This window comes from Hydractinia symbiolongicarpus, chromosome 14 (genome assembly GCF_029227915.1).
Source record: "Hydractinia symbiolongicarpus strain clone_291-10 chromosome 14, HSymV2.1, whole genome shotgun sequence".
Lineage (NCBI taxonomy): Eukaryota > Metazoa > Cnidaria > Hydrozoa > Anthoathecata > Hydractiniidae > Hydractinia > Hydractinia symbiolongicarpus.
Window position 1 is genome coordinate 15,211,941 of NC_079888.1, and position 27,783 is coordinate 15,239,723.

Here is a 27,783-nt window from a genome sequence, read left to right on the forward strand (position 1 = left end):
GCTATAAGTAGATCGTGGGGGACACAGTCAAAAGCTTTTGATAAGTCCATTAATATTGAACCAACCACATAATTCAGATCCAGTTTTTTTTTCCAATCCTCTAATAGGCATATCAATACGTGATTCGTGCTATAGTTTTTCCTGTAAGCAGATAAGTGCACAGAAAGTTTTTTTTCCATGAAAGACATTATTTGCTCTTTGATTAAAAAATCAATTTTATATCATCTGAGAGATGATATAAAATCAACTCGGGGAGAGAGGCTAAAGCATAGTCGTCACACACGTCAAAATGGTCATTTTCCCAATTTTTTCGTACGATTTAATTGCTCGCGTGTTATTAATGATACGGCCTTGATTCTTGGTAGATTTGTGGAATGAATACCAAAATATGTGTTTCACATGAAAAAAGTAATTCTAATGACCTCATTGGGATAAAAAAATGACGTCATTTCGGCAAGAAAATTTCTTATTTTAATGATAAAGATAAAAAGACCCGTTCTACCTGAAATATTGATGCTCATGACATTAAACTTGGCAGATCTGTAGAACATGGCATTAAAGATAATCAAGGTAAGGAAAACAATATAATGACGTCATTGGGATCCGAAATGACGTCAATTTGCTGGATCGATATTTCCTTCAAAGCTGGTCTGCTTTTTGTCCCTAGTAACCATATATCACCATAGCAACACCTTGGTTACCACTTAGTAACCAACATACATGTAATAAGTACTTATATACCCAAAACAACATCTTATAACATCCGTACAGGAACGTCAACGGTTTTCAAAATTCCAAAAAATTTACCCTCGTCTAAAAAATGCAATACCGCCAGCAAAGTACAAAATTTTCCAAAAAATATTTTTTTTATTAGAACCCCTTATAAAAGTTAGGAATAGTCACAAAATTTTAGCACTTAATCACATGTGTAACCAAAGTTACGCCTAGTCAAAGAGACCGCGGGCAATTTGTGCCCCCACCCCACCCCCGGTCTAATACGGGTTAAAGATTGTAGTTGTTATGGTTGAGTATTCACAACAATCAACAAAGATCAATAAAGATCAATAAAGAATACTGTGCACAGGTACTGTAATTCCTCTTTTTAGCTCCCAGGAGGCTTATTAAATACTGGAGGTTTCAGAAGGGGGCCTTAATAGAGGGGGGAGCAAATAAAGGGAGGGGGCAAAGTAAATAATATAATAATACAAATAATAGAGTCTCTGGAGGGCGGGCTTATTAGAATGGGGGCTAAATAAAGGGAGGGGGCTAAAAAGAGGAATTGTGGTATGTCCCTTTTCTAAACAATGTTTTGGAATTTTTAGCCACTATCTTTTCATTTCTTTCAAAATCATAATTGTAAAAGTGAGCATGCCATTCTATGGCAAACTCACATTAAATCATACCTAAATACTGTGATCAACAAAATAGAAAACAAAACCATGTTGAGCATGTATCTGATTCTGAAGAATTAAAATGATTGCAAATATGTTGTTTATTCATTAGTAAAAATAAGTTTATAGATGTTGTTGCTAAATTATCACAGACATTAAAAAGCGCGGGAACTTTAAAATAATTAAAAATGTCTAAGAAAGTTGTATTCGTGGTTATCATTGTATTTCTTTATGCAATTTTCTTGGTATTTTTAATCCACGCTATCCCCCATATCTATTCTATCAGGAAAGCAGATGTCAGAATCAAACAGACGACAGAAGTAAAATCCGATTTTCAAACAACTACACATATTCCAAACAACACAGAAGATCTACCAACACAAATTTTTCAAAAACAACTTTGCTATCCAACGTTCGGTAAAATAGCAATAGTCACAGTCTTTACTGCTGGAAAATACGTTGAAAATGTGGTTAATAATGCGGTACAGTCTGTCAGATGTTATGCAAAATTGAGAGGCTACGATCTGTATCAAATACAAGAGGAGATTGATGGTAATTTTACAGCTACAAGTGGGTGGATAGTACCAAAACAATGTTTACAGAAAGATATAGTTTTGACGAAAAAGCGACATTGCTTTATTGCTTATTTACTTTATCATTATGACTATATTGTTCATTTGGATGCTGACACTGGTGTTGTTAATCCAAATCATTGTTTCGAAGAATACATCAGGCCAGGAATTGACATATTTCTGTTAGAAAGAGTTCACTCTGGTGAAATACAAGCTGGTCATTATATAGTAAAAAATACCAACTACGCCCATAACTTTTTAATGGCATGTTTTAAACGCATGATAAAACCAAAAACAACTGATAATAAGGAATTTGTTTTGGAATTTTCGCGTCGTGTTGCGGGCGTCATGGACTTTGCTAGTTGCCAAAGAAGATATCCTATCTATTTCAACAGTGTGTTGTATTTCAGTTTTGTTCGCTGCATCAAGGAAGCTTTGAATGGACGCATGTTGTTTAACAAATTCAATGTATACAGAAGAGCGCATGGATTTGTCAGAGACGCATGGACTACTGGCTTTATTTGGTCGAGTAAGGACTTTTTATTGCATGGACTGAAAGGAAAAGATGATATTATGTATGCAAGAAAACTGACATCTGAAGATTGTTCTAATGATAGAGCTTGGTATGTACCAGTAAAGACACATCTTTTTGCAAACTTGACAAAAATGAAAGCTTTATGGGAGAAAGCTGACAACGAATTTAAATATAAAAATCTTGGTGTTATGCAGTCTGACATATCCAAATGCTGGCCTCATTGTTCTGTAGACCACGTCAAGAAATGAGTCGTCAGAATTAACAAGTCAGAAGCGTCAGAAAGGATATGTTTTTAAAACAACTATAATACCAAAAACCAGCTTCGAGTTTGGCAAAATCAATCATTTGAAACCCTGAAGTCAAAGAGTTACTCCGCAGATATATTTTTTCCATCTAGCTGCATCTCCCGCCAAAGAGCAAAAAGCTCGAGACCTTTTACTGTCGCATACGAAGTTACCGCTGCTTAAGAGATTTTTTGTGCTCAAGAACAACTCTTGAGCTCCAGGGACTAAGTTGATTTTTTTTGCTTTCGGTGACGTTGTCATTCCCTCTAGCAGCAGAAAGTCAGTAATATATGAGTATTTTGACATACTACGTAATTTCACCAACCAAAATGTAAGCTTGACTTTGGAAATGGTCTGTGTGTTATAAGGGAGCAAAATTTTATGATGATCTTCCTATTAAGGTTAGAGGAAAAAGCAGTCCTAATATTTTTATGATATTCATTCAGGGTTCGATTTTTTTGATATTGCAATTTTTTACTTCACTTTTTCAGTTTTCAAGTTTTTTAGTTTCACGTTTCCGTGTTGTCTATTTAGTTCTTTACGTTGCAGGCTTTAATAGGAGTAAGGCTAGTTATAGTACTTTTCTTCAATATCTCTAACCCCACCTAAACAAAAACACCTGCATTTCTTAGGATATACGCAGGCTATTAGCACCCTTCTCCCACCAAACATTAATATAAAACATCTTAGGTATGATTTACTAAACAATGCGTGACCAAAAGAGTAGAACTGATCTGTTTCAGGTGTAGCTTTTATTTTAACATGCATAGGCTTAGCGCATAGTTAATAATTGTTTTTTCCAAGAATAGGTTTAACAGCTTGTTACTGTTTAAGCAGAATTTGTAATTTCGATAAATAACAAACTACTACCTTCGAATCAGCATCCACTTCAAACAGCTTAAGACACAAGAACTAAATAGAAGTCTGGTGTTAATTCTACTATTATCAAAACAGCCACCGTCAGCGTTTTTAAAAAATCTTCAGGAAATAAGTTTCAAACAACTAAAACACTGGAACATTCGAATATTAGTATTTTAATTGCTCAACTAATGAAATATTGAACTTTTTTATTGAACTTAACTTTTTTTTAGAAAACATATGATAGGAAATGGATAAAAAATTTATCATAAAATGTGAAATTTTTAAAATCATACTGTAAACATATCCCGCTACAAAGTTTTATGCAATCATATTTTTTGATTTTTTCTTTACTTAACTCTCAATAGAAAAAATAGAAAAACTCGGCGGTAGCAATATTTTCAACGAAACAGAACTTTCTAGAGCTAAAATAAGTTAATAAAAATTAGATAAGTAATTGAGTACGTAACGAAAAGTTTTAACTCCTTCGGGATTCCATCCTAACGGCTGGATCTTCCTTTCCTATGACTGTAACTAAGTTACATTACCTCCAGAGATACGTATAGCATTGCTCTAACTTGCTTGTCTGCCACACAAGCCGGTTAGCGGTCAGTAGATGGCAACTAATAGGCTGACAACACTACATTTAAAATTCGCCGGAGTTGGGACTCGTACCTGGAATCTTATGATTACAAGTCCAATGCGCTACCACTACATTATGGACGACTATAATTTTACATGCAAACTTACCCATGCTCAATCCGAACGTGACAAAAAATCACAAATTTATAACATGAAATCCAGATATTCTACTGCAGTTTAAAATTATAGGTTGGTTACTATAATAACTGACCATTAAGAAACGCTTCTGCAATCTTCCTTGGTTTTCCATGTTATCTGAACCTGGACTGGTTTGTCTTATTATATTACTAATGGTGGGAATCTTCAGACCTATTGACTTCTTTTTGGTAATCTCAATGAAAGACTGAAAATGATTAAAACTTTAAAAAAAAAAAGTGGAGAATTTAAAATGAAATTTAATGCACACTTTCAGCTACGCGGACCCAAATAGGGCCTGTGCTCTACTCGCTCTACCAAACAACTACCTGCAACATCTAACGGCCTACACAATGTGCAATCTCCCCAATTCCCTCTAATTGCTTGGGTTAACCCGTCGATACATGGTGTAAGATCTTTGCTGGTGACAAATTTAAAAGATTGTGACACAAAATATTAGAGATACGATAAGGCAGGCATCAAAGTATTTTTTTAGTTAATGAGTTTTCTTTGTTCATCTGGACGAGCGCGGATTTGTCAGTAAGAAATAGAGCGTAAGTTAAATACTTCAATGCAAGCTATATAATAATTTAAAAGATGTTTTTTTAAATACCACACGTAAGACGGTGTTAAATACTGTTCCGTTTAATTATTCACCACCACACACTACCACCACACATTAACACCACACATTACCACCCCACACTACCACCACACACTACCACCACACACTACTACCACACACTAACACCACACACTACCACCACATCATCTCCGCCTGTAACTACGATAAAATGTTTGTTGAATTACAAATTACTTAGCATTCACTGATATGTAAAAGGATAAGACCGAACAGTGTTCTAATTATCTTTGTCAGTTTATTTTATGTCCCGGATATGTATAAATACTAGTAAAAATTATGTTTGTAGTTGTCAGTAGGTAGGTTCCTTTATCTGTAATTTCGTTATAATTGTATGAAAGAATACTCTCAGTCCAAGCTGGAGAGACAGGTAAATCACAGATAACCTTTCTCATGTATGATTTCATATCCATGCAAACAAGAGCAAATGTAGTACTCAGATTCCAATTATTTAAACCTTTCTACTTCCTACTCCATTTAATCTATGTTATAATGCCCGTATATATCTGTTACGCAAAATTGTACCGCAAGTAGCGAGACTGCAGCTTTGTTTTTAAACCCGGCAGATCCCATTTTTACTGGCTTTATTTTGACCGTTCACGTAATAACTAATCCAAGTTCTTCACGGTCTCAACATGCTGACGTAGAAAACTTGCTCCGATCAGGCTCAATGGCATTTTGGTTAAGCTGCTAGCTAGCTATAGCTACAATCTTGAAAAAATTGAGACAAAGGCAGTTTTACCTTATTTTTAAAAATGGACAAAAGTGTCAAGCACATTCTCTAAGTACCTCCTCACACCGAAATAATCCAAGTCGGAGCCGACGATGGCCCCCGAAATTCGTAAAAAATGGTCATGTTGACGTCAACAACAATTAGCACATTTTAAGAACTTGGGCTTAGCCAAATAACCTAAGATGCAAGTCTTAAGTTCACTCTAAACATTAACAAGTGAACTTTGCCAAATTCAAAATGCGTAAATCAAATACAGAAATAGTACGCAATTACTTGTGGTGGCGAACTTCGAAATTAGCTCTATCTTGTTTCAACAAAGTTTGACCACGACCGTGGTCTTATTTATTCCTTGTTCTTGTAAAGTTTTCGTTAAGCTTGGTATATTATTATTTATTTGTATTCGCGGCTGCGGCGATTTAGCTAGCTCTTGCTTTTGAGTAAAAATGTGAAAGTAGCCAAATTCTGTTTAGCTACAACAAAATTTCTTAATAATTCTTATGCTAAATGAAATTAGGTAGCTACACCTTGTTATCAGAACTTGTTCTACAAAATAAAATTGCTTAGTAATATTTTTTAACTGTACAGGATAACGACGGGCTGTTTCCTTTAAAACCGCCCGAATATAACCAACAGAAGCGGGGAAAACTATGTTGATTATTCAGTGGGTGCAGAGTAAAATTATAGGAAGCTATAAATTGTATTTGTATAAAATTTTCGGAAAGGATTATTTGTTTCCAAAATCTTGAAATTGGGAAACTCCGCATACAAAAAGGTGAGTTTTGCAGCAATTAGTTTTGGAAATTTTAAGATCAAGGGAAAAGCTTAATCAGCCGTAGCTACTTAATGAACTGTTTTCTCAACCTCGTTCCCGGAGTTTTTGTCTTTTATCAGCGCTGCGCTTATTGATAGATCTGACGCTGCTGCTGTTTTTTAATCATTATTTTTGTTTTCCTCCTAAAACAAGAAACAAATAGAATCTTTTTGCTTAATTGATTTGTTTCTATTAGGCAATACGCGACATCTTGTGTGTCGGTTCTAACTTTTAATGAATTCTTTTTACGAGCACTCTTTCGTAGTAATAAGACAACCTCGACCCCGGGCTCTTTGTCTCTTTTTTATAACTCCCTGATATTAAAAAAAAGAAAAAAAGCCATGGGATCAAGGTTGGCAAATAGGGGAGTTTTTCAAACACGGGGTGTCCGTTTACGGCAGGGTATTCTTTTGAGCAGGGGCCGCTGATTTGTGTAAATCCTTTGGTAAGCACATAAGTCAACCTCGTTTCCACGGCTTTTCGTGCTCGTCTCGCTGTCTGATATGCAAAAAGGAACAACATGTCCCGGGATCGAGGTTGCATATAGGTTTTAACGCAGCTATAATTTGCTCACTTTCCGCATCAGAGCATGCGCACTAGAGCATACTTGCTTCCTATTGTAGCCGCTGATGCGGAAACTAAACAACGGCGCAAAGCATTCCGAAGGCGACCACGGCTAAGTATGAAACAGAAAGATTATGCTCAAGTAAACGATAGCTACAGTAAACATGTTTAAGGTGAGATCTCACATTGAGCATACTTGGTAGTGTTTTAAAAGAAGAGAGGTAGCGAAGAAGTTTATGATGTGTTTTCTAATCGAAAGAATCATCTTAGCAAGACATGGTTACATCGTGTTGGTTCTTATATTTTATATATATCGACAAGTTCAGATGTTTCTCGAAAGTATTGTTGTTAGAGAATAAGAGATGACGACCCCTCACGCTCCAAAAACGTAATTTCATTGCCTACTGTTAAGGTTGGTTCCAAAAACTGAAATCAAATCTTTCTTTAAGCTTCTATACCGTTTTTGAGCTAGGTATTAAATTACTAGCTACATCACTGAACTTTTTATTGTGTTTGTCTTTCTATATACTCTTTATTACTTTTTCATAAAGACCGGTAAATTTAACTTCAAGGATAACTTGGGCTTTTAGGCTTTTGTAGTCAATTTTAGGTTGATGGATAACCCAGAGTATTATATGTCCTTTTTTATGAAAAACATATTTTTACAAGTACATATAACTTATTTGGGAATATTTAGCCGTTTCATCCTTGGAAGCTATTCTGGATTTTATTTGTGGCTTTTAAACGAAGTACATCTGTTATGCTTATGAAATTTGGTACGGAGACCAAACATGAAACAAGCAAATTGATCTTAAAAGAGTTGCTGAGATCATCACCTATTAAAAAGGACTTCTGCCTTTTGTGCGTATATAAATTTCTATTAGTCTATATGATCATGTTTTTTCAAGAATTACTGAAATATGGAGGCTTGTATGTTAAAGTCAAAAAATAATAAAAAAGCTCGCTGAAATGTTTCAAAATCCATAAAATATCTTTTTATGAACTCTGGATATTATGTCAATTTTAATGAGATGGAATGTTGGTTATGTTTAAAAAGCCAAAAATTTTTTCGTTATTTTGGCGCGAAAAACTACTGTAATTTGAGTGTCTTTACTGGTGTTGCTTTTTTATTTTTAGACGACACATATATTGAATAGTTAAAATTCATATAACTGCAGTGTCCTTTATAAGTACGCGGGATTGCATTGAGACATTCTCTCTGAAGACTTCAAGTACGTGCACGTAACATTAGAACTATAGGAACATAGAAACACAGAATATGGTTTGTGATGGATGGTGACATGTTGACTGGCAATACTATTTCCAACGATCGATATTATGAAATTCTATTTACGTCTGCCGTTTGTTATGTTGACCATGTTTCTCGTTTATCTTTTTATTGACACATACTTCAAGAACAGATTTATCCAGCCTACACGTAAAAAAGCCCGGGCAAGCGAGACAAAGATCGTAAACAAATATCGGAAAGCATTTCTTAAGCGTCGCATGCAGTTGTTCGTTCTTAACGAAAACATAACAGCGTTAAAACGAAAACCGACAAGAAAGAGATTTATTAAAGAAATACCGAATACTAACTATAGACTAAGTCGTCTACTTTATCAGCTGTGGGATCCGAATAACTACCAAAATCAAGGAAGCATGCTAAGTTGTGGTAATCTAGTGAGCGTTGATGATAAAAAATACCGGCAAGGCCGAAGATTCGCCCGAAAATTAAACCGAAAGTTTTACGAATATGTTAATGTGTCAGATATATGGGAAGCGATCAAGTATTCGTGTCTTCCAGTGAAAAATATTTTCCAATACAAAACGCCGAACTTTGGACCTGCTTCCTACCCTATTGCGTACACAATCACTTTAGACCGAACTGCTGAACAATCTTTGCGCATGCTCGCTAGTATTTATCACCATGACAATATATACTGCGTCCATCCAAACGCAAAATTCGGTTTATTATATATGAATATTTTCAAGCGAATAGCGGAATGTATACCGAATATTGTGGTACCGGAAAAAATTTTTGCAATTCGAGTGAAAACATATAACCATTTAAAGGCGGAGGTCGGATGTTTCTCAAAACTTCTTAAAAGCAATGTACCGTGGAAGTATGGCATAAACTTACCGAGTTCCTCCTTTCCGTTACGTAACAATACTTTCATTGTTAAATATCTTAGATCCAAACCTTATGAGACTTCCATGACGTGGGAATTACCAAACGAGCGTTTTATGAGACGAGTTCGATTTGTGCATGTTCTAAAAGAAACAGAAGGCGAGACCTTACTGCTCCGGACAGCTATACAAAAGTCGCCACCCCCGGATAATCTTATTATTTTTCGAAAAGGAATGTATTTTATCTCCACTAGAAATTTTTATACCTACATCACAGAATCGAACACAGCTCAAAAATTTTTAGATTGGGTGGAGGATACTAAAAGTCCGGAAGATTTTTATTATGCGACTTTGTATAGATATAAATACGCTCCGGACGGATTTCCGTATGATCCGAGTAATGAAGAAATTCAACTAAAAAAACACCGGGGAACGGACGATAATGTAAGTCGGATACCGCCTAGTGATTTAATGTTGAGTTTGTGGAAAAGTGATGGTGCGCAGAGATGTCACGGACAGTATCGAGGACATGTCTGTACATTCGGTGCCGCAGATCTCCGTTGGCTCATCGAACAAGACTATTTATTTGCAATATCGTTTGATTATCGCGTAGATCGTGTCTCTATCGATTGTTTGACGAAACATTTAAAACAACCGATATTAAGTGACACATATCACGATGAAAACGATTGGCCAACTGTAAAATTGGGGTGACAATAATTAATCAGATAATAATCTCAGCCAGAGCTCGTTTATGTCTATGATACGCTGACTCTAGGCCTGGGGACGAAGTTAATCAAATATAGATGATCAATCAAATCAGATTTTCTGGCTAGGAAAAGCTACGAAAATTTTAGGTGAATTAATTAAATTTTATTTCTTAAAAGTATTAAGAATAAACAAAATAAACGATTAAAGCTTGTTTTGCTTTTGTATTTAAATAAAAGCGGCAAAATTTTGAAAGGGAAAAGAGACCTGATGCCCCAGGTGAAATCCAGGACCCGGACCCCTGATACTAATACCTGAGATTCTGTTTAATATAATTTTTTTTAACAGAGAGAAAAGATAAAAAATGTTTTTTTCTCCCGTAAAATATTTTCACGGCATGACGCATTGTTCATATTTTTGATAAGAAACCAACCAAAAAGCCTAATCTTTCTTCTCTTAATTCTTCTATAATTTTAATACCAGAGCGTCTTATGTGGTTTCTTAAGAATGAACGAATGTTAAATCAAATATGAAATATCGAGCTTGCGAGTATCATTCCTTTTAGTTGAAATTTGTGCATTAATAAGGCTGTAAACTGGAAATGTTTAAGTTTGCGGTATTGTGTTTGGGATTATGGTTTCAGCGTATCATTTTTTCATATGTACTTCAGGGCAAGGCTACCAGGACATTTCTACGCATAATGTTGATAGAAAAGCGGCAACTGCCTGGAAAAAATTTGTTTTCTCTGAATCAAGAATATTTTTATCTGATGTTTTAAAACAATTCAAAAATCTGTCGCACTTAAATAAGATCCAACAAAAACGAGATTCTTGCAGCACAACCCTCTTAAAGCGCCCGCCTGTCTACAGAGGATAATCTATAATGCAGAGATCATTTTTCCTTCTTAAAATTGATCTCAATAAAGCATTTCGCGAACGTTAAATTTTAATGATTAAACCTACATCGTAAACATTTCTACAAAATTTAGTGCAATATTATTAAACTAGTCGTTGCCCGTGGAAAAATCCACGGGTTCGCCCGTCCTTTATATTTACCCGTCGCAACAAAGCGGATAAAAATATATCGCATTTGATGTTCGTGTTTCCGTAACACGATTTTCTAACTCAGCGGGGGGTCCGTGCAGAGACAGACAGACGACGGCTATTATTATAGAGATAAAGATTTTTATTGCTCAAGTTCGCAAAACTTCGCAAATTTTCGGGAAGCACACGAAACTTCAAAAGACTACCAAAATCGACATATCTGTAATTGTCAACTTCAGCAGTCTTTATTTTGTGTCTTACATCAAAGCCCTTGAAAAATGGTACAAATTGAGAAAAGAATATCATTAAATTCTTTTTTTTTTGGTATACGTATCTTACAGACCATTCCCGAATTTCCTAATTATTCCAAACTCAATTAAAGAGGTCGATACTAAAAATGATTGTTATTCTTAAGTTCCTTAGCAAAAGGTAGAACAAATTACCTAATTTCGTAAATATTTTAATTCGTTAAGTGCCTCAATGAAAGTTACGGTCAAACCTCGCCTAACGAAAACAAATTTATTTAAGGTACAGCGGACTACGAATTCGTTCGAGTTAAGGAGCAGTTCGAGTTTAAGGGTTTCGAGTTATGGAGAGTCCTCTGTATATCTATTTCCTGTAAATACAGTACAAAAGGTGTCATTTTTAGGAATGGCAAATGTTGACATTTTTGACTTCATTTTAGACCTGTTTAGGTCTGTAAAATCATCACTGAGTATCAAGGTGACATCGGGTCTGTTTAAAAACTCTGCTATGCTGCGTGGCTATGATACTGAGTTCTTATATTATCCATTAGTAGAACTTGCATGCCAAATTTTATGTCATAACTCAAAACTACTTTTAAAATTTTTTATGAAATCGTTATAATTGGAAGAATATATAAACTTTTTTTAGGATTGTAGTTAAAACTTGAAACGCATAAAACAACTTTAAAGGAAATTATTTTAATTTGGGCACGTAATTAACCTGAGTAAAGCTTGGCATATTTGTATAAAGTTGAAATACATATTCCAGGCAAAAAATTAATTTGATGACGTCAGTGGGTTAAGACAAGATCTAGTCTGTGTTTTAACCCTATGACCAATATATCTCCTTATTAACACCTTAGTAACCACCTAATAACGGACACACCTAAATGAAATAATTACATAACCAATAAAAGCATCTTACAACGCAAGGTCAGCACATTTTAAAATTTAAAGGTTACCTTCTGCGAAAAATAAAGTTAATTGCATAAGAAAGAGCTTGAAAGGTCTAGGAATTTGAATATATATTTATAAAATTCTTGATTGCTTTTTTAGAATTTGGACTAAGAAGATTTACTAATATGCATGATGTCATGAGTATGCTCTGCATGGGGGTTAATTTTTGACAAGTCAAGAGTATTTTTCTATAGTTATATAAAATAATTTCTGACCGTTCACTTAGACGCGTTTTGAACATTTTACATAAATTTTAATATTTAGTGATCATAATTATACTCAATGCACAGTCATAATGTGATAATTTCGCATAATTAGCGCAACTTTTAACCCTATTCAGTCCTTTGAGGAGAATCCCCCCTCCAAAAACGATGAAGGAAACATGGTATTGCATTGAAACATGCTGACTAAGTCAATGGAACATCACTGGGATAAAAAAAATTGAATGACGTTATTAAGTCAGCGATGACGTCATCCTCAAAAATAGAAAGGTTAAATATATGAGAAATTTGAAAAATTAATTCAAGACATATAGTAAAACATTATAACCCATAAACAATGATATGACAACCGAGCCAACTCGCTTTGCTGAGATTTTGCTTGTTTTTACCGAGATTTCAGCTAGGTGGGATGAAAATTTTCCAAATGAATGGGCCAGCCCAGTCAGGGAGGCTGACTCACTTTATTTTTGAGCATGATGAAGATTATTTTATTTGTAGAAAGCATTATTTTTTTCGGTATAGAAATGCCAAAATAATAAAGGTTTTAACTTTTTTGTCAATTTATAACTATTGGTGAAAAAAATATTACATATGCATTGGAACAATAAAATATAAAAGCACTCCAGAAGAATATCATCATATTTTATTGTTGAATATTTATCATTGCTTTGACAAAATAATCATTATATATTTGTAGCTTTTTCATAAAACACAATTTTTTGAAGAATTCCTTGTAATTTAAATTTACGTTGGACCGGCATATAAAATATATGAACGGATTTTTGTGACTATTTTCAGCCCGCAAAAGGAGGTCAGCTTGCCACATATGAACGTAACAAAATATCAGCTCTCCTAACCGAGCCAGCTATGTGCAAGGAATAGGTGTTAAACATATGTTTTTTTAAACACGGAAATCCAAGTCACTGGAACACATGTTCTAACAATTAGAAAAAATTTCTGACAGATTGTCTTTTTTCAGCTATTTTTGGCTGGTACTAATGTTCTAAAAAACCTGGATGTAACTAAAAATGTTAACATTCATTGCAACCACATGGAGAGAATGAAAGTGGACACCCAAGACCCCTTGATTGAGAGCAGTTGTCTGTTTTGTATTTCAAACCTCCATACAAAAGAACAATAACTGCAGTTCTTCGGTGACATAATAACCCGGATATACTTACATTTATGAGGGAGTTTATCTACATTTAGGTAATTTATATAGGTAGTTTATTGAGGGTGCCATAATTACAGTGAGAATAGGAAAGTGGCAAAGCTGTTTCAGATTAATTAAAATTATTCCTGCATATAAAATCTTATTTTAAACTGTATCTTATTTTAACATTCCATGTTTTTCCATGTGAGAACTGTCTCTGAACGAGAAAACTGTTACAAAATCTGTATATACCTTTTATCCCTACTTTAGCTAGCTAGCAATTTAGATATTCACAATTACAATTATTCAGTCGTAACATAGTGCATGAACCATAAACAACGTATTTTTCAGCTTGAAAATTTGGGGTACAGCGAGAGTAAGCCCCGTTGAGTTACTGCTTTGCCTCACGAAAGCAGCATCTGGCATAACTGTGCTTCGACAATAAACTTTTCACAAGTTACCTTGCTCGCCCGAAAGGGTCTTCGCTCAGACGGTTTCATGAAAAGATTAAATCAGTCAATGACAGCATTTCTGCAAAGGAAAGTCCGGGGACTTTTCCCAAAGAAACAAAGATAACATGACTAAAAAAGACATGTACCTTTCTCTTCGATAGCCAATCTTCGCTGTAGCCCACGTTTTTGTCAAAGGCACGTGGTTATATACGCCTACGTTCAGCCAATCATTAGCTAGGCCTAGTCCTTTCTGGCGGTAAAGAAAATGTGGTTTTGTGTTTCGAGGGACACGAAATTATTTGTTTGGGTTAAATTGCAATATTCAAGATGGCTGCTTCAAACGCAAGAAAAAAAGATGTAAGAAAATACTTTTAAGTTCAGTTTTTTAGCGTAACTAGCTACATATAGTGTGGAAGATAACAAATCAATATAGAAAGAGTTGCGGAGAGGTTGCCAAGGCAAAGGCATTAAGCACGGCAAGGAAAGGGCAAAGGCAGGCAAGGAAACAGGAAGAGGAATCAGGAAGGCAGGGGTGGGTAAGGCATGGTAGGCACAGGCATGGGAGGCACAGGCAAGGACATAGTTTTGCACATACGTTTCGGCACAATACCCATTTCTAAAAAACAATCCTAACTTCAGTTCAAACAAACAGACAGTTAACAACCTGTGCTTATCCTACGCAGCTAAAACAATTTTATATACTTTGTGGAAAATTTTGTAACATTTAAAAATAAAAATACAGTTTATAACCTGTTTTTACCTTCTCTAAGCAAAAAACCCCCGCAATATTTAATGGAAAAAGTTTCTGTTAAAGATTAAAAATTAAACACAGCACTATGATTGAGTGTATTATCTCACTCACTGTGTAGTATATGTCTATAGCTAGCTATAGCCAGAAAATCTATTTCTTTGTAGCTAGCTAGTTTTATACTAGCCATTATGATATTGTTTGATCTTTTTTATGCTATTAGCTAGCTAGCTCTTTAATTCAAGTAGCTCTAGCTAGCTATTTAAGTTCTATTATTATTCCAGCTCAGTCAGTAGTTTTATGCTAGCTAGCCTTAGGTGTGAGTGAGAATAAGAAAGGGTTCAATACATACCCTTTCTTTCTTCGCTTTCTTGAACATAACAAGCCCTTCCGTCAGTTGCGATATGGCTTAGATTGAGTTTGAGGCGCTATGTGTCCGAGAAAATGTCATGTGATGTTAGTAAAAGTGATTTATGTATCACTTGGCTAAAAAGTGTAGGCAGATTTAACCTAAACTGGAAACGGCACCATTTACGCTTGGTACCATATTTAAAAAACAACAAACACTCCTTCGCCGTGCTATAAACAAGTTGTCTCGCTTACTAAAAAATGTACTAGAGAATGACCATATTAAATTGCTGGATTACTGTGATCCTTTGGACGAAATTTTAATATTTCCATAGTAACCATGATAATTTGGATGTATAGGGACGAAATCCTATATACTCTCCACCGTACTTACATTTCCTTTATATTTGGCTTATATAATGAGGAAATAGGCTCCGCTACGCTCCGTGCGCTGACGCGCACTCCGCTTCTCTCCGCAAAAATAAACTGCATTTACCCCTCTTAAAAGTAAATTTTCCTTACCGCTTAATCGTGCTGCAAGATAATTGAAAACAAGTGTATTTTTAACAAGTCGATAATGAATGGCGAGAGACTAGAGAGACTAACCAGCTAGTGGCTGGTTGCTAGCTGCAACTTTTATAGGGAGTAGCGACCGTTGTTGCAGATGAAACAACCCATTACCATCTCATTTGTCATTAAAATGTTACCTTAGCAAAGGTTTTATAACCAAATTCAGCAAAATTTTGGGAATGTTTTCCAGCCTTGTAGTGGCAATTCAATATCGATGAGTAAAAGTTACCCTACATAGATGGATTTCGGTGTGACGTTGTTTGTTTACTTTTCAGCGTTAAGCTCTTTGACTCTGGCATTTGCATAGTAGAAAAAAAAATGCTAGGATTTGGTGAAGAGAGGTCTCTTAGGAGATGTACACAAAAAAAGGTTCGGTAAGTGTCCGCCGGGTTGAAAATGTGACTCGGTCAGTCAATAAAAATATTGCAATTTTTTGAAAAATACTCTTTTTCTTTAAAAAATATAAACTATTATCACTAAACTGTACAAGATTTGTTTCTCCGGTCATATTGCTACCATTTTAACATCCTTCAGTTGTGCATTCTAACTGAGTAGCCTGGTAACAAATGATAGGTTACTCTGAAATTCAAGGTCTATGGCCTTGTGTGCCGTGCCATACATACTGTAATGGTTTAGATGTTGTTGTTGTCCAGCGCACTATACTATTTTTCTTATGATAGAATAAGAATAAATAAACATGAAGTAAAAACTGTGAAAAAACAAAGAACACCAAATGAAAGTTTCTCATGACAATGTCTAGATGGTTTTATGTTCAAGACAAGGCCAACTCTTTCTTCTAACATTGAGCCACCAAGCATCTGCAGCACAGGATTTATGTGCCCAGTTCTTACGTGAATCGCAATTGACCCAAATGATAGTGCGGCTTCTCGTCGGATCGTCTTCGTGATTCTTACTTTTAATTCATCTATACGATGGCGAATAAGCATTTTTTAGTTAAAGAAAAATTAAATAAAACAAAATTAGTGTGAATTAATAATGACATGGGCTGGTATCGCCTTTGTTTGATTTTTAATTATTTTTACGGCCTGAAATTAGAGTAGCCAAGTTCACTTTTATTGGGTATATATTTGTGCGTGTTTTTACACGGCGTTTTCCGTAGACATTAGCACAAAGATCGACCCGAAGACAAGGCTTGGCTAAGATTAGAGCTAGAATTTCGAAGATCAGAAGTGCATTTTTTCAATTTTAGGTAGGGTCGGTTGAAGGACACTAACCGAACATTTTTTTGTGTGCTGCCTTACTGTGGATTCTTCTAACAGGAACATCCTTGTGGGGTTATAAACTATTATCGAGTGTAGGTTGATGCCTTCTGATTTATTTGAATTTAATAAAAGTTGTAGATTCAAGTGCCAAAGCCGAAAGAGCTTACCATTGAAAATGTAAACAACAGAATTCATCTATAGATGGGATAGGTTAAACCAAGCCATTCTTGTATGGGGTGAAAGATGGACTTTTAACCTTCACAGTTGATAGCTATACATTAATTAATTGAAATTTACAAGAAAATGCATAAAATTTAAAATATAGCAAAGATTAACCAGTATTTAAATCATATTAAAGATTTGAACCAAGAAAAGAAAGATATCCTTGAATGATCAATTCTTGGATTTATAAAGTTTTCACCATAATAACTGGCATGCCTACGTGCATGCATACCCCAGTTCACAATGGTCTGTAATCATAAATAATCTGTATACTTGCCTGTGATTGGCTTAAACAGTCTCTCAAAAAAATGTGTCTTTGCGAATGTGAGGGGAATGGAGGAGACACACTGTGTGGGATGTTGGATGTGGCGCTGTAGATTAGTGGTTATTGTGGCACCGTAGATTAGTGGTTATAGCTCTCGTACTCTAAGTGGGAGACCGGGATTCGATTCCTCTTGACGGCGATTCAACATAGGTGAGTGAATGTTACCATAGCCCCGGGTTAACCCAAGCCATATGAGGGAAATTGGGAAGATGGCACACTGCGTGGGCTGTTGGATGTTGCCGAGAGTTGTCTAGTAGAGCGCGGACCCTAATTGGGTCTGCGTAGCCCAAAATGAGTATTAAATACTCTAGAACTCTCCATCTAAGCCATGGCCCCTCCTGGAAATAATAGACAGGGTATATCCCTCAAGCCATGTAAAATATGCACATCTATCTATCTATCTGGATGTTTTTATTTGTAATGCAGCTAACATAATATATGAATCAGGTTTTAAATAAAGAATCACCACTTAGTAAATGTCCTTATTAGTTTGAACTTTTTCATAGTTAAGCAAAAATTTTGAACATATTTTTTGTGCATTTAAGTCATCACCGTTGTTATTGCTGCTGCATTGATTCCCTGAGCCTTTCTGTCAACTCCAACAAAATCGTTTGATTTTGAACCTAGCAGCTTCATTTATGGGGAGAAATATAGAGTAACAATATGTTTTGCATTAACTTTTGGACACTTAATCTTTTCTGATTAACAAAACCAATATTGAGCAAAAATCCACCTCCATTATATTTCTTACTCCGAATACTTATTCTAATAAGTATTATATATATTCTGATAAGTATTATGCTTATTCTAAATCGGAAAATGGGTCTTCTTTTTTGAGGTTGTGATCAATAGCTTTCGATATATATACTGGGTTTTTCGAATCTCTTGATTTTGAGTTGCTGAGAATTTCTCAAATTATCTTTAGCCAATAATCCATAGCATGAGCTGGCTTCCTCACAATAGGGTTGGTAACCGCATAATTTATTGAAAATAAAGACTAAAAACACACCATTAAGCACTTTAGGATTTTTAGGGCAATTAAAAAGACATTAAAAAATCAGACAATCGAAATTCCAACAATTACTTTTTCAGACATAATTTGTCAAAAATTAAAAAACAGTTAATGTAGATTACTAAAATTTATATTGAAACTTGTAATTTTAAACAATGGCTTGCACTAAACTTTTTTTTATCAGTAAGGCATTTTTTTTAATAAAATAAAAGGCTATTGCAAAATAATTGTTCTGTTAAATGCAAGTACGCTAGCAAGATTCGCGTCTGCGATGGATTACAACCTTGCTATAAGTTTATAAGCTTACTATACTATATAGGTTTCTATTTTGTAAATATCATAAGATTTACAGTCTGTACTGTGATTTATCAACCCTTTAAGCTCTCAAATTTATATATTTTGAATGAAAGTATCAACTTAGTTATTTCGTATATCCATCACTTATACTGGTTTATCCCAAGTTACTTCCTATGCTTACTTATTTTGTTTAACTATTAATTTTTCATCAGATTTTTCAGAAAAAGATTCCACAAAATCCCAGATACCAGCATGTGAAAAGTACTCTTGATACAGGTAATTCTGATTTTGTATTATAAAATATCATTATTTTGCTGCAAAATATGAATAAGAGTGTTGTTAAATGCAACAATCGAAATAAGGGTTCGCAGTTTGCTAAATGGCAATTTTTTTTTTGAATACCCCATTTACACAAATTATCATCAAAAATGTGAATCAAAATTTCAATATATCCTCAAAAAAATAAAAACAACAACAGCAACGACTAGTGAGCAGACAACACATCGTGTGCATGGCACAACTTTAATGCACCATGTTTGTATTTGCATATTATTTGGACAGCCTATTTTTTTCTTTTGAGAAATAAATTTAGGATTGAAGCAGTCCTAAAATAATTAGTAAATTCAAGCAAATAAGTAAATGCAAATTTTTGTACAGTCGTTCTGCAAAGTATAAAAATTTTTTCTTTCAAATATGGTAGATTGAAGTCATAATCACATGAGGGTTGTTTCAAGGAAAGGATATTTTGATTCACTGTTTGGTCCAATATGCAACCAAAATTGATTCGCTAATTAATGAAAAACAGGTTGCAAAGTCAAAAAAAAAAAATTTTGGTGGAAAAGTTGTGAACCATTTATTTTACTTTTATTTGATCCCTGAAATTATAACCCCAAATTCTACAAACATCAGATTGCAAAATTTTCTTGTATAGCAAAGTTATTGTTACATTTTTATCCTTTCACTAAGCCATTACTGAAATAAACTCTCCTCAGACAAATTCACAACATTGTTGGGTTAATCGATAAAGTATATAACCCTGTTTTGGTCTATTTCTATATTTTAATATTTCTTTGTTATAAAAATTGTTCTTTTTTATTGACCTCTTGACATTGTGTTTCTTTTAATGCTTGGTTCATACCAATGGCTTAAGCCTTATAGTTCTCTGACTTTATGCTGAGTTAATATACCAAATACCAGCTGAATAATGTGAACCATAATTTATCAGCTTTCTGTGAGTATAGCTTAGTAAAGTTCAAGCCAATACGCTTTTACTAGGTCCATAAGGCCCATGAAAAAATCCACTTAGGCAGAAGATCAATAAAAAAATAGGTTGTTGGCGACATCAAAGAAACATAAACACATCCACTTTGCTTGCCACAGACAGATGCACTTTTTGTATTATTATTATATAGATATTTAACTCATTGGCTCAGTGACCAAAAAGAAGCTGAAAGTTTGAACTGTTTATTAAAACTAACAGAAATTTTATTAACATGAGTGACATAAGGGATTTGTTGCAAAATTTTAAAATTGTTCTCATGCAAGAAGGTTTTTTATCTTATAACATGCATTTCTTTAACCAATGTCCTTTTTTCTAATTTTTAATATTGATTTCATGTTTTTTTCAAAAAGCATTATTTCTTTTTGCTAATATCTGTCATTGAATTCATTAACCCATTGGTGTAAGCATCAACTTCTTAGCATGACAGGTTTTTTAAAAGAGTTTCACAATATAATCTTGTGTTGAAATCAGTTAAATACTTTCTTGAGCTTAAAAATGATACCAATGATACAATGCTTTTTTCAAGATATTGAGTGGATGTCTTTAGTTTCAATTTTTTATGTATTTTACTATAATATATCAACTTTGTGTAGGTGCAAGTGTTTCTAATTACATGAGCAAGTTAGAAGAAACAAGAAAAAGTGAGTTTTCTGCATATTTATATACAATACTTTATCTAACACCACCAGTAAATTCTTTTGTACTATGTAATGTTGTGATTGTGTTTGACACATTACCAAAACCGGCATTTACTTTAGAATTTTTTTTTCATGTAGATTTTCTAATTTCGATCGAGCTTATTGTGATAAAGAATTAGAAGTTTTGTATTTTGTGTTAATTGAACCCTAACAGTACGGCACTTTTCCCTGATTGGGTGAGTCTCCCCCGATCTGGGGTAATCACCCGATCGGGGGAGTTCGCAACTTCTAAGTTAGTTGAGACTTACCCGGATCAGGTGAGTACTTTTTGTGAAAAAAAAACGTTTTGTAAAAGGGAAAGTTGCTGGACAAAAGTATGGGACAATTTTGTTTATTTGAAGTCACATGCGTATTTCGCGCCGATTCACCAATTAAAAAAAAATTCACCAGGCTGTCTGGCGATATAATATTTATTTACGTTGAATCAACAACATGGTATAATGCTATTTGTTTCTGGCTAACATGCTAGAGAGATTTTATTATTTTGATGTCCAGAAGCAAGCAAAATGACAGCTACTGCATACTTACAGGATACACCAAAACGGCTAGGTGACAAACGGCTTAGGTGACAAAAAAACTAATGTAAAAATATATTCGTGAAAGAAATAATGATTGATACCCTATAGCGTTAGACATAAGAAACATGTTATTGGTGTAATGGCTTCACATATAAAATAAACTCTGAGCAGGCAAACCCATTTATAATGTAGAAAGATAGGCCAAAACTTTTGTGAAATATGTCATAACATTGATTGGGGGAGAGTCACTCGATTGACTGATTACAAGTTCCAAAGCGCCACTCACTCGATCGGGGTATAAAAAAGTTAGCGTCCGCTGCCGACTTGCCCAATCGGGGGATTACCTCGATCAGGGGAGACTCACCCAATCGGGGAAAAGTGCCGTACTGCCTAAATACTTTGCATTGAATATATGTCTGAACTAGGCACATAGAGAAATAAAACAAAAAAACTAATCTAGGTGGTGCTCAGAACTAATCTTATTTAATGTTAATTATTTCACATGACACAAAACCTAATCAACTAAATTTTTGTGTCCACTTATCACACTTTTTGTGTTGTTGGAATTTACGACCGTTAATTATCGGAGTCTATAACCCCTATAATTATTGTGGTTTGTTTATACTATTTCTTTTTCATATTAAGACTATCGATTTCGAAAAGATGAAATATTCAAGCGGATGAAAGTCTCAACCTTTGCTCAATTGGTAAGGGAGCTTATTATACCTCGTACAAAAATATTAAATTGGAATTGTTGCTGATTGTGTTTTATAATATCAATTTTTTTTTAATTATAAGTAACATTTTTTGTTACTTGTAACATTAATTGTGTTACCAGTATAAAATTTTAAAATCAAATTGATTGGATTCTGTATCTTGTTGCATAGCAACAAAGTTAATGTTGTTAACAACAAAAGCTACACTGTTGACACAAATTAGCATTTTCAGGCAATATTAATTAACTTTAATTTTTTACTTTTGCCTCACAATGTTGCCTGATGTTCCTGTAGTCTTACTATGACAAGAAATGGAAATTAGACTTATAAAAAGCAACATTTTTTTACCTATGTATATCAAAGAAACACGATGTGGCATGCCACTACTGGTTCCATGTCACTAGATTTAAAAAAATATTCAAAATACTTTTTCTTTTAGCATTATTTCTTAAGCATCTCTACTTTTCTTACTGTTTTTGGTAAATTTTACGATTTTCTGATACTTTAAATATATTGAGAGTTTGTCAAACTTACTGTATCTAGAAAGGTATTTCTCTCCTGTCTCTTTAGGTCTTACAAGTAGCTGAAGTTGTAAATATTGAATTGGAACGCCAACTGCTGGAAACAGCTAGAACAGAAGAGAATAGTAAGACTTTGTTTTTGTCTTTTTAACGTATGTTGGATCGTTTTCCACTCATAATTTTTCATTCCTTATTAATGGTTTGTGGACTTTATGCTGGTGCAAATCCATTCCTACTTTTGAAAAGTACTTGTTATTGTTTGTTATCATGCAATTACAAAACAACATGGTGATTCTTATAAAAAAAAAAACGCTAGTGAATTTTTTGAAAATGATGAATATGACTTGTCAACAGAAATTTGTAAATGTTGTTCAACACTTCAATACTTAACAAGTTCTTCATGTAGGTTCGAAATTGGACATCACATTTTTCACAAACTGTCGTTTTTGTTAGATTTTCAGGTACCTAGGACCTTATGCACAAATTAAAAACACGCATTTTACTGCGGATGTTGTAACACATTGACGATGATGATGATGTTTATACCAAAACAAATAAATATTTACAATCTAGAATGAAATTTATACATTGAGTAGTGCAAACGTAATAAATCATATAACCATACATACCAGCTTGCTACAGCAAAATAAACAGTGTGGAAAACTTGTACGCATTAGTTGAAAAACATGAAAGTTAAAAGTTGAATGAATCTAAATGTAGATAGTAATCTCAAGCAATTGCTATTATAGTGCGTCTTGTCTTTGTGAAACCATTGTTCAAACTTTTAGAAACATTGCTATCTACGCACTTTAATTAACTTTTTCTAACTTAAAATGATTTTATCCTTCAAATTATTGAAAGTGATGGAATTCTTCTTTTAATTTTCTGCTTCTTTTTTTCGTTCAGATGAAGAAGAGGAAGAAGAGGTAGCAAATGAACAATGTAATGGTACACTTACAGACAGATCTCTGCTCCAAAAGTATGTAATAGACTGAAATATATGGATATTATTGTTACAAGTGCCCTGCTTTTTGTTAAATTGCAGATATCCAAAGATCTCTATATCCATTAAAGCTGAAACAATGAACGTATAACTTTAAAAACTAGGAAATTTGAATACAAATTTATAACTCACGACTATGCATAGAATAGTATCATAGCTGTGTGATATAGCTATATAGCAAGCCAAACTAAATATGGTTAAAATATTCAATTAATAATTTTTTTAACAACGAGTTTGTAACAATATTTTGGCTCCATCGTGACAGTCATTATAGATGCAGCAAGGCCGAGAAAAGTTGTCTACAAAGCAATGTCAAATATATGAAAACACGCATGTCGTGACTTGCTGGTTGTAGGCTGCAGGATAAAGGTTAAACAGGAAAATAATTTTTATTTCTTGGTACACTTTATAAGTAGGCTTCACAAATTGTCGGCTCACTCGCAAATTCGTTTTTTTTTAATTTTGCTGGCCACCCAATTTGATTTAGGCTTAATCTCCAGGTAAATAATGATGGGGAAATCTAGTTAAAATTATTACGGTTCTGTTTCTTTCGTTGAAGTGAGTTGACCAATTACATTGTCTAATGTCACGTTTCTTTCATTGAAGTGAGCTGACCAATTACATTGTGTAAATGTCACGTTTCTTTCTATAGTGTTGTGCGTGGGTTTGGTGAAGTTGACTTAAATGGCGAAAGCGACAATCCGTCTGAAAATAAAATCGAAAATGAGGAAAAGGATTTGTTTTTGACGCCGGAACCGACCAGTCTTCCATATTTGCTGTTAGATGTGCGAGATAAAGACGCATATAACGAATGTCATATAATTGGAGGTAATGTACTTTATGCGTGTTGCATAATACAAATGCAATCATCTGTATTTCGATGTCAAGAGTTAAATTTATCAAGATATATCGAGAGTTAACTGATTTAAGATATATGGAGAGTCGACTGTATCGAGATATATCGAGAGTCGACTATATATATGGAAAGTCGGCTGTATGGAGATATATCTAGCGTCAACTTCATCGAGATATATCAAGGGTTGACTGCATCAAACTGTATTGAGATATATCGAGTCGATTGTATAGAGATATATCAAGGGTGGACTGTATCGAGATAATGAAAGTCGACTATTTCAACGTAGAGTAGGGGGACAACACCAATTTTCGAGAAATTTTCCACTTACCGTAATGATCCATACTAGCGCCCTGGGCATTTATTAAATTTTTGGACTTTTTGCATGGGCGCTTAATCGAGGGAGGGGGGCTTAAAAAATGCTGGGTTCTTTTAAATTTTTCCTAATTTTGTACAAATTAAAGACAACAGTAATTTATTGCGCTTGTTTGAGGGGGGGGGGGGGGGGGCGCTTAATAAGTCTTGGGCGCTTATCGAACTTTGAGGAAATTACCTGAGCGCTTATTTGAGGGGGCGCTTAAAAATACTAGGCGCTTAATCGGATTATTACGGTATCCCGATTTATTAAATTTTGACTTTAGAGACATAAAACGCATAAAAATCGTGCAACAGATATGGGAATTTGTCTAATGAAAATGTTTGTTTACTTTTTTAGCTCTCAACTATCCTTCAGCAATGTTAGCTAGATCTGTTAATTATCTCACCAAAGAAATGCTCTTATTTGTATCCTTTTCTTGTCAGTTACTGCTTTATTTGAGAATGTATTTAGGTAAGGGCAGGGTGACCAAGCTTCTTGTTTTAAATCCTTTAAAGTCGTTTTGAACAAGCTCTCTAATAATTTTTGTTCTCAATAATATTTAAATGTTCTCAAAACCTTGTTGTCTTTTTGCTTGCCTTAACTCTTTCTACCGTTAGAAAAACAAAACTGGTAAAGTGATTATCATTTATGATGACGATGAGAAGATTGCACCCAACGTATCTACAGTTTTGGTACAACGCGAAATTGATAATGTTATTATGTTGTCCGGAGGTGTGAACCAAAATGTGTTGTTTTTATTCTGGGCCGAATTTTTATTACATGTTTCTGTGATTATAAATTATAATATGAAATTAGAATTTTTTGGTACTGTTTAAACCCCTAGATATAATTTTTTTATTTTTTTTATTTTAGGTATGAAAGTGTTGAATAAAAAATTTCCCGGTTGTTTTATGACTGGTACACTGCCGTCCACCTGCTTTTCACCCAGGGTGGATCGAAAGGGCAAACCACGTCCTCCTCCGCAGATTACAGAAAATGAAAATGTCGAATGGTACTCCTCGGAGCGTATCTTTTCAGTTAGTTGACTCTTATAAAGCCTAAATGAACTTACAGGATTTTTCTTGTTTATTATTAAAATTGTATACCAAATATAACCTCTTCAGTTCCTATTGCTATTCTTCCGACTATGCTACCATGTTTTGTTATCAAAACAGTGATTATTTTACAGAACAGGTAAAAAAATTTTTACGCTGCATCTGCTTAGTGACGTCATTTTTTAAACAAATCCTTGACGTGTAAATAGTATTAGAACGCATGCAAGACAGTTTAGACGAAGTTTTGTTAAACAATGAATCAAGTATGTATTTGGTTTTGTATTTATGTATTTATTTTGTCCCATTCGTTGGCGGTTAATTTAAAAAACTGGATAATGTATGGTGAAATCTATTATTAATATGGTTAGTAGCGTGAAAAAAATATACGCATGTTTGTTTCCAGTTACCAAAAATGCGATTTGTTTTAAATTTTTTGAACCTGGAATGGAATGGATTTTACCCTTTTTATTGTGTCGCTGAGATAGATCGGTATTAGAGATATCCCGTTTCTATGAAATGCGTGACATATTTTACTTTTTTTATCTTCAGGTCGAATGTCTTCAAGACTTTCAACAGGTCGTTCAACAAAAGCTAGTAGTCGTATGTCGACGTCATCAAATAAAAGCAACACAAGTCAGAAAACATGGAGATGACGTCATGTGGAGTCGGCGTAAATTTTCGTCTTATTTTGCAAATTCGATACCAGTGAAGAAATGTCGAATTTTTTTACTCGTGTGACCATGCACCTGGCACAGTGTACGCACTTATTCGTGCGCCAAACATTTTTCGTGATTGTAAAACAGAAATTGTATATAAAATGTAGCATTGTAATTAAAAATTGGCTCAGCTTCTGAAAAAGGAATGTGCTAATTTCAGGTAAATTAGGTCAATGTTTTTCTGTTTTTGTCTACGCGTGTTTTTATAAGTTAAGGCCTAAGGCTAAGATTTGGGGGGGGGGGTCAAAGACTAAGAAAATGGACACGCTAAAACTGTTAATTTGCGTAGGGAGCACCCATAAGATATGTAAGCACTGAGAGAGGAGGGGTCATACAGCATAGGAGGGTTTCATATGTGCGGACGTAAGGACTTTGACCATCATTAATTCTATGTTTTTATTGTTTCTATTATTTCTGTTTAAACATGTCTTAAATAAAAATTGATTAAACTATTTTACTTACTGTAAAGATTTCATAGAATGAGATGTTCGAGTTTTTGTTTAAGGTCAAATTTTTTTAAGGCCAGGGTGGGGAGAGTCTAGCCAAATTTTAGTGATTTCATGCGTACGTACACAAGAGTAAGGGAACAGAGCAAAGACGTACATACAGTGGGGTGAATAGGTCAGAAAATGGACAATGTGGCGCGTACGTACTTTGTGGATGCTCCCCAGTCTAGCAATCAAACTCCGCTCTTTAAAGTCTTTTATTTTAGAAATAATTTCTCATAACATTATTGATTCAAACACAACTTTATCGCTGAAATCTTGTAAAATTTAAATACTCTGTTTGATAACATTAATACTTATCAAAAGTTTTCTTTCGCAACTGAGTATTGAAATAAAAAATGGGAGTCGCTTATCAGAAACGTGTATTTCAAAATGATGTAGTTTTTTTTTGGCGTTTTATTATATTGTGTTTTTATGTTTTGAAGCGTGTAAAAAAGAACAATTTAAATAAATATAGAAAACAAAAAGGGCGGCAAAGTGAATAATTTTTTTTAAAAAAAATTTCTTGGCAGTGCAGGCACAGTTATATGTATTTTTTGGAAACTTAAATTTCAATGCTGAGTTTTGAAGAGTCGTGTTTTCTTTCCACGCCTTGTGCGATTTTTGAATGGAAATAAACGATCGAAAAATTTTCCGCTATCCCTGTGTATGTAAAAATGGCGTCCAAAGCTGCCTTTTTTTGTTTTATAATTAGCATAATTTGTACATATTAAAATTCTGTTTTTAAATAAATAAAGTCAA

General features: G+C 34.2%; 3 protein-coding genes across 3 annotated transcripts; all 3 read left to right on the top strand.

The window, feature by feature from the left end:
* Positions 1-1,579: 1,579 nt before the first annotated feature.
* On the top strand, positions 1,580-2,746 carry LOC130625220 (uncharacterized). Its single transcript, XM_057440280.1, has one exon. It carries the CDS (start codon positions 1,580-1,582, stop codon positions 2,744-2,746), a length of 1,167 nt encoding a protein of 388 aa, XP_057296263.1.
* Positions 2,747-6,191: 3,445 nt separating this feature from the next.
* LOC130625916 (beta-1,3-galactosyl-O-glycosyl-glycoprotein beta-1,6-N-acetylglucosaminyltransferase 3-like) lies at positions 6,192-10,209 on the top strand. Its single transcript, XM_057441042.1, has 2 exons — positions 6,192-7,577; positions 8,303-10,209. The coding sequence occupies exon 2, from the start codon at positions 8,504-8,506 to the stop codon at positions 10,004-10,006; it is 1,503 nt and encodes a 500-aa protein (XP_057297025.1). The 5' UTR covers positions 6,192-7,577; positions 8,303-8,503; the 3' UTR covers positions 10,007-10,209.
* A 3,901-nt stretch (positions 10,210-14,110) lies between these two features.
* Positions 14,111-27,466, top strand: LOC130624983 (centrosomal protein of 41 kDa B-like). The gene is made up of 12 exons (XM_057440055.1): positions 14,111-14,428; positions 19,029-19,092; positions 20,692-20,739; positions 21,960-22,021; positions 22,601-22,676; positions 23,458-23,530; positions 24,207-24,382; positions 25,123-25,190; positions 25,383-25,497; positions 25,639-25,791; positions 26,030-26,083; positions 26,370-27,466. The coding sequence occupies exons 1-12, from the start codon at positions 14,399-14,401 to the stop codon at positions 26,471-26,473; spliced, it is 1,023 nt and encodes a 340-aa protein (XP_057296038.1). The 5' UTR covers positions 14,111-14,398; the 3' UTR covers positions 26,474-27,466.
* The last annotated feature ends 317 nt before the right edge of the window (positions 27,467-27,783 follow it).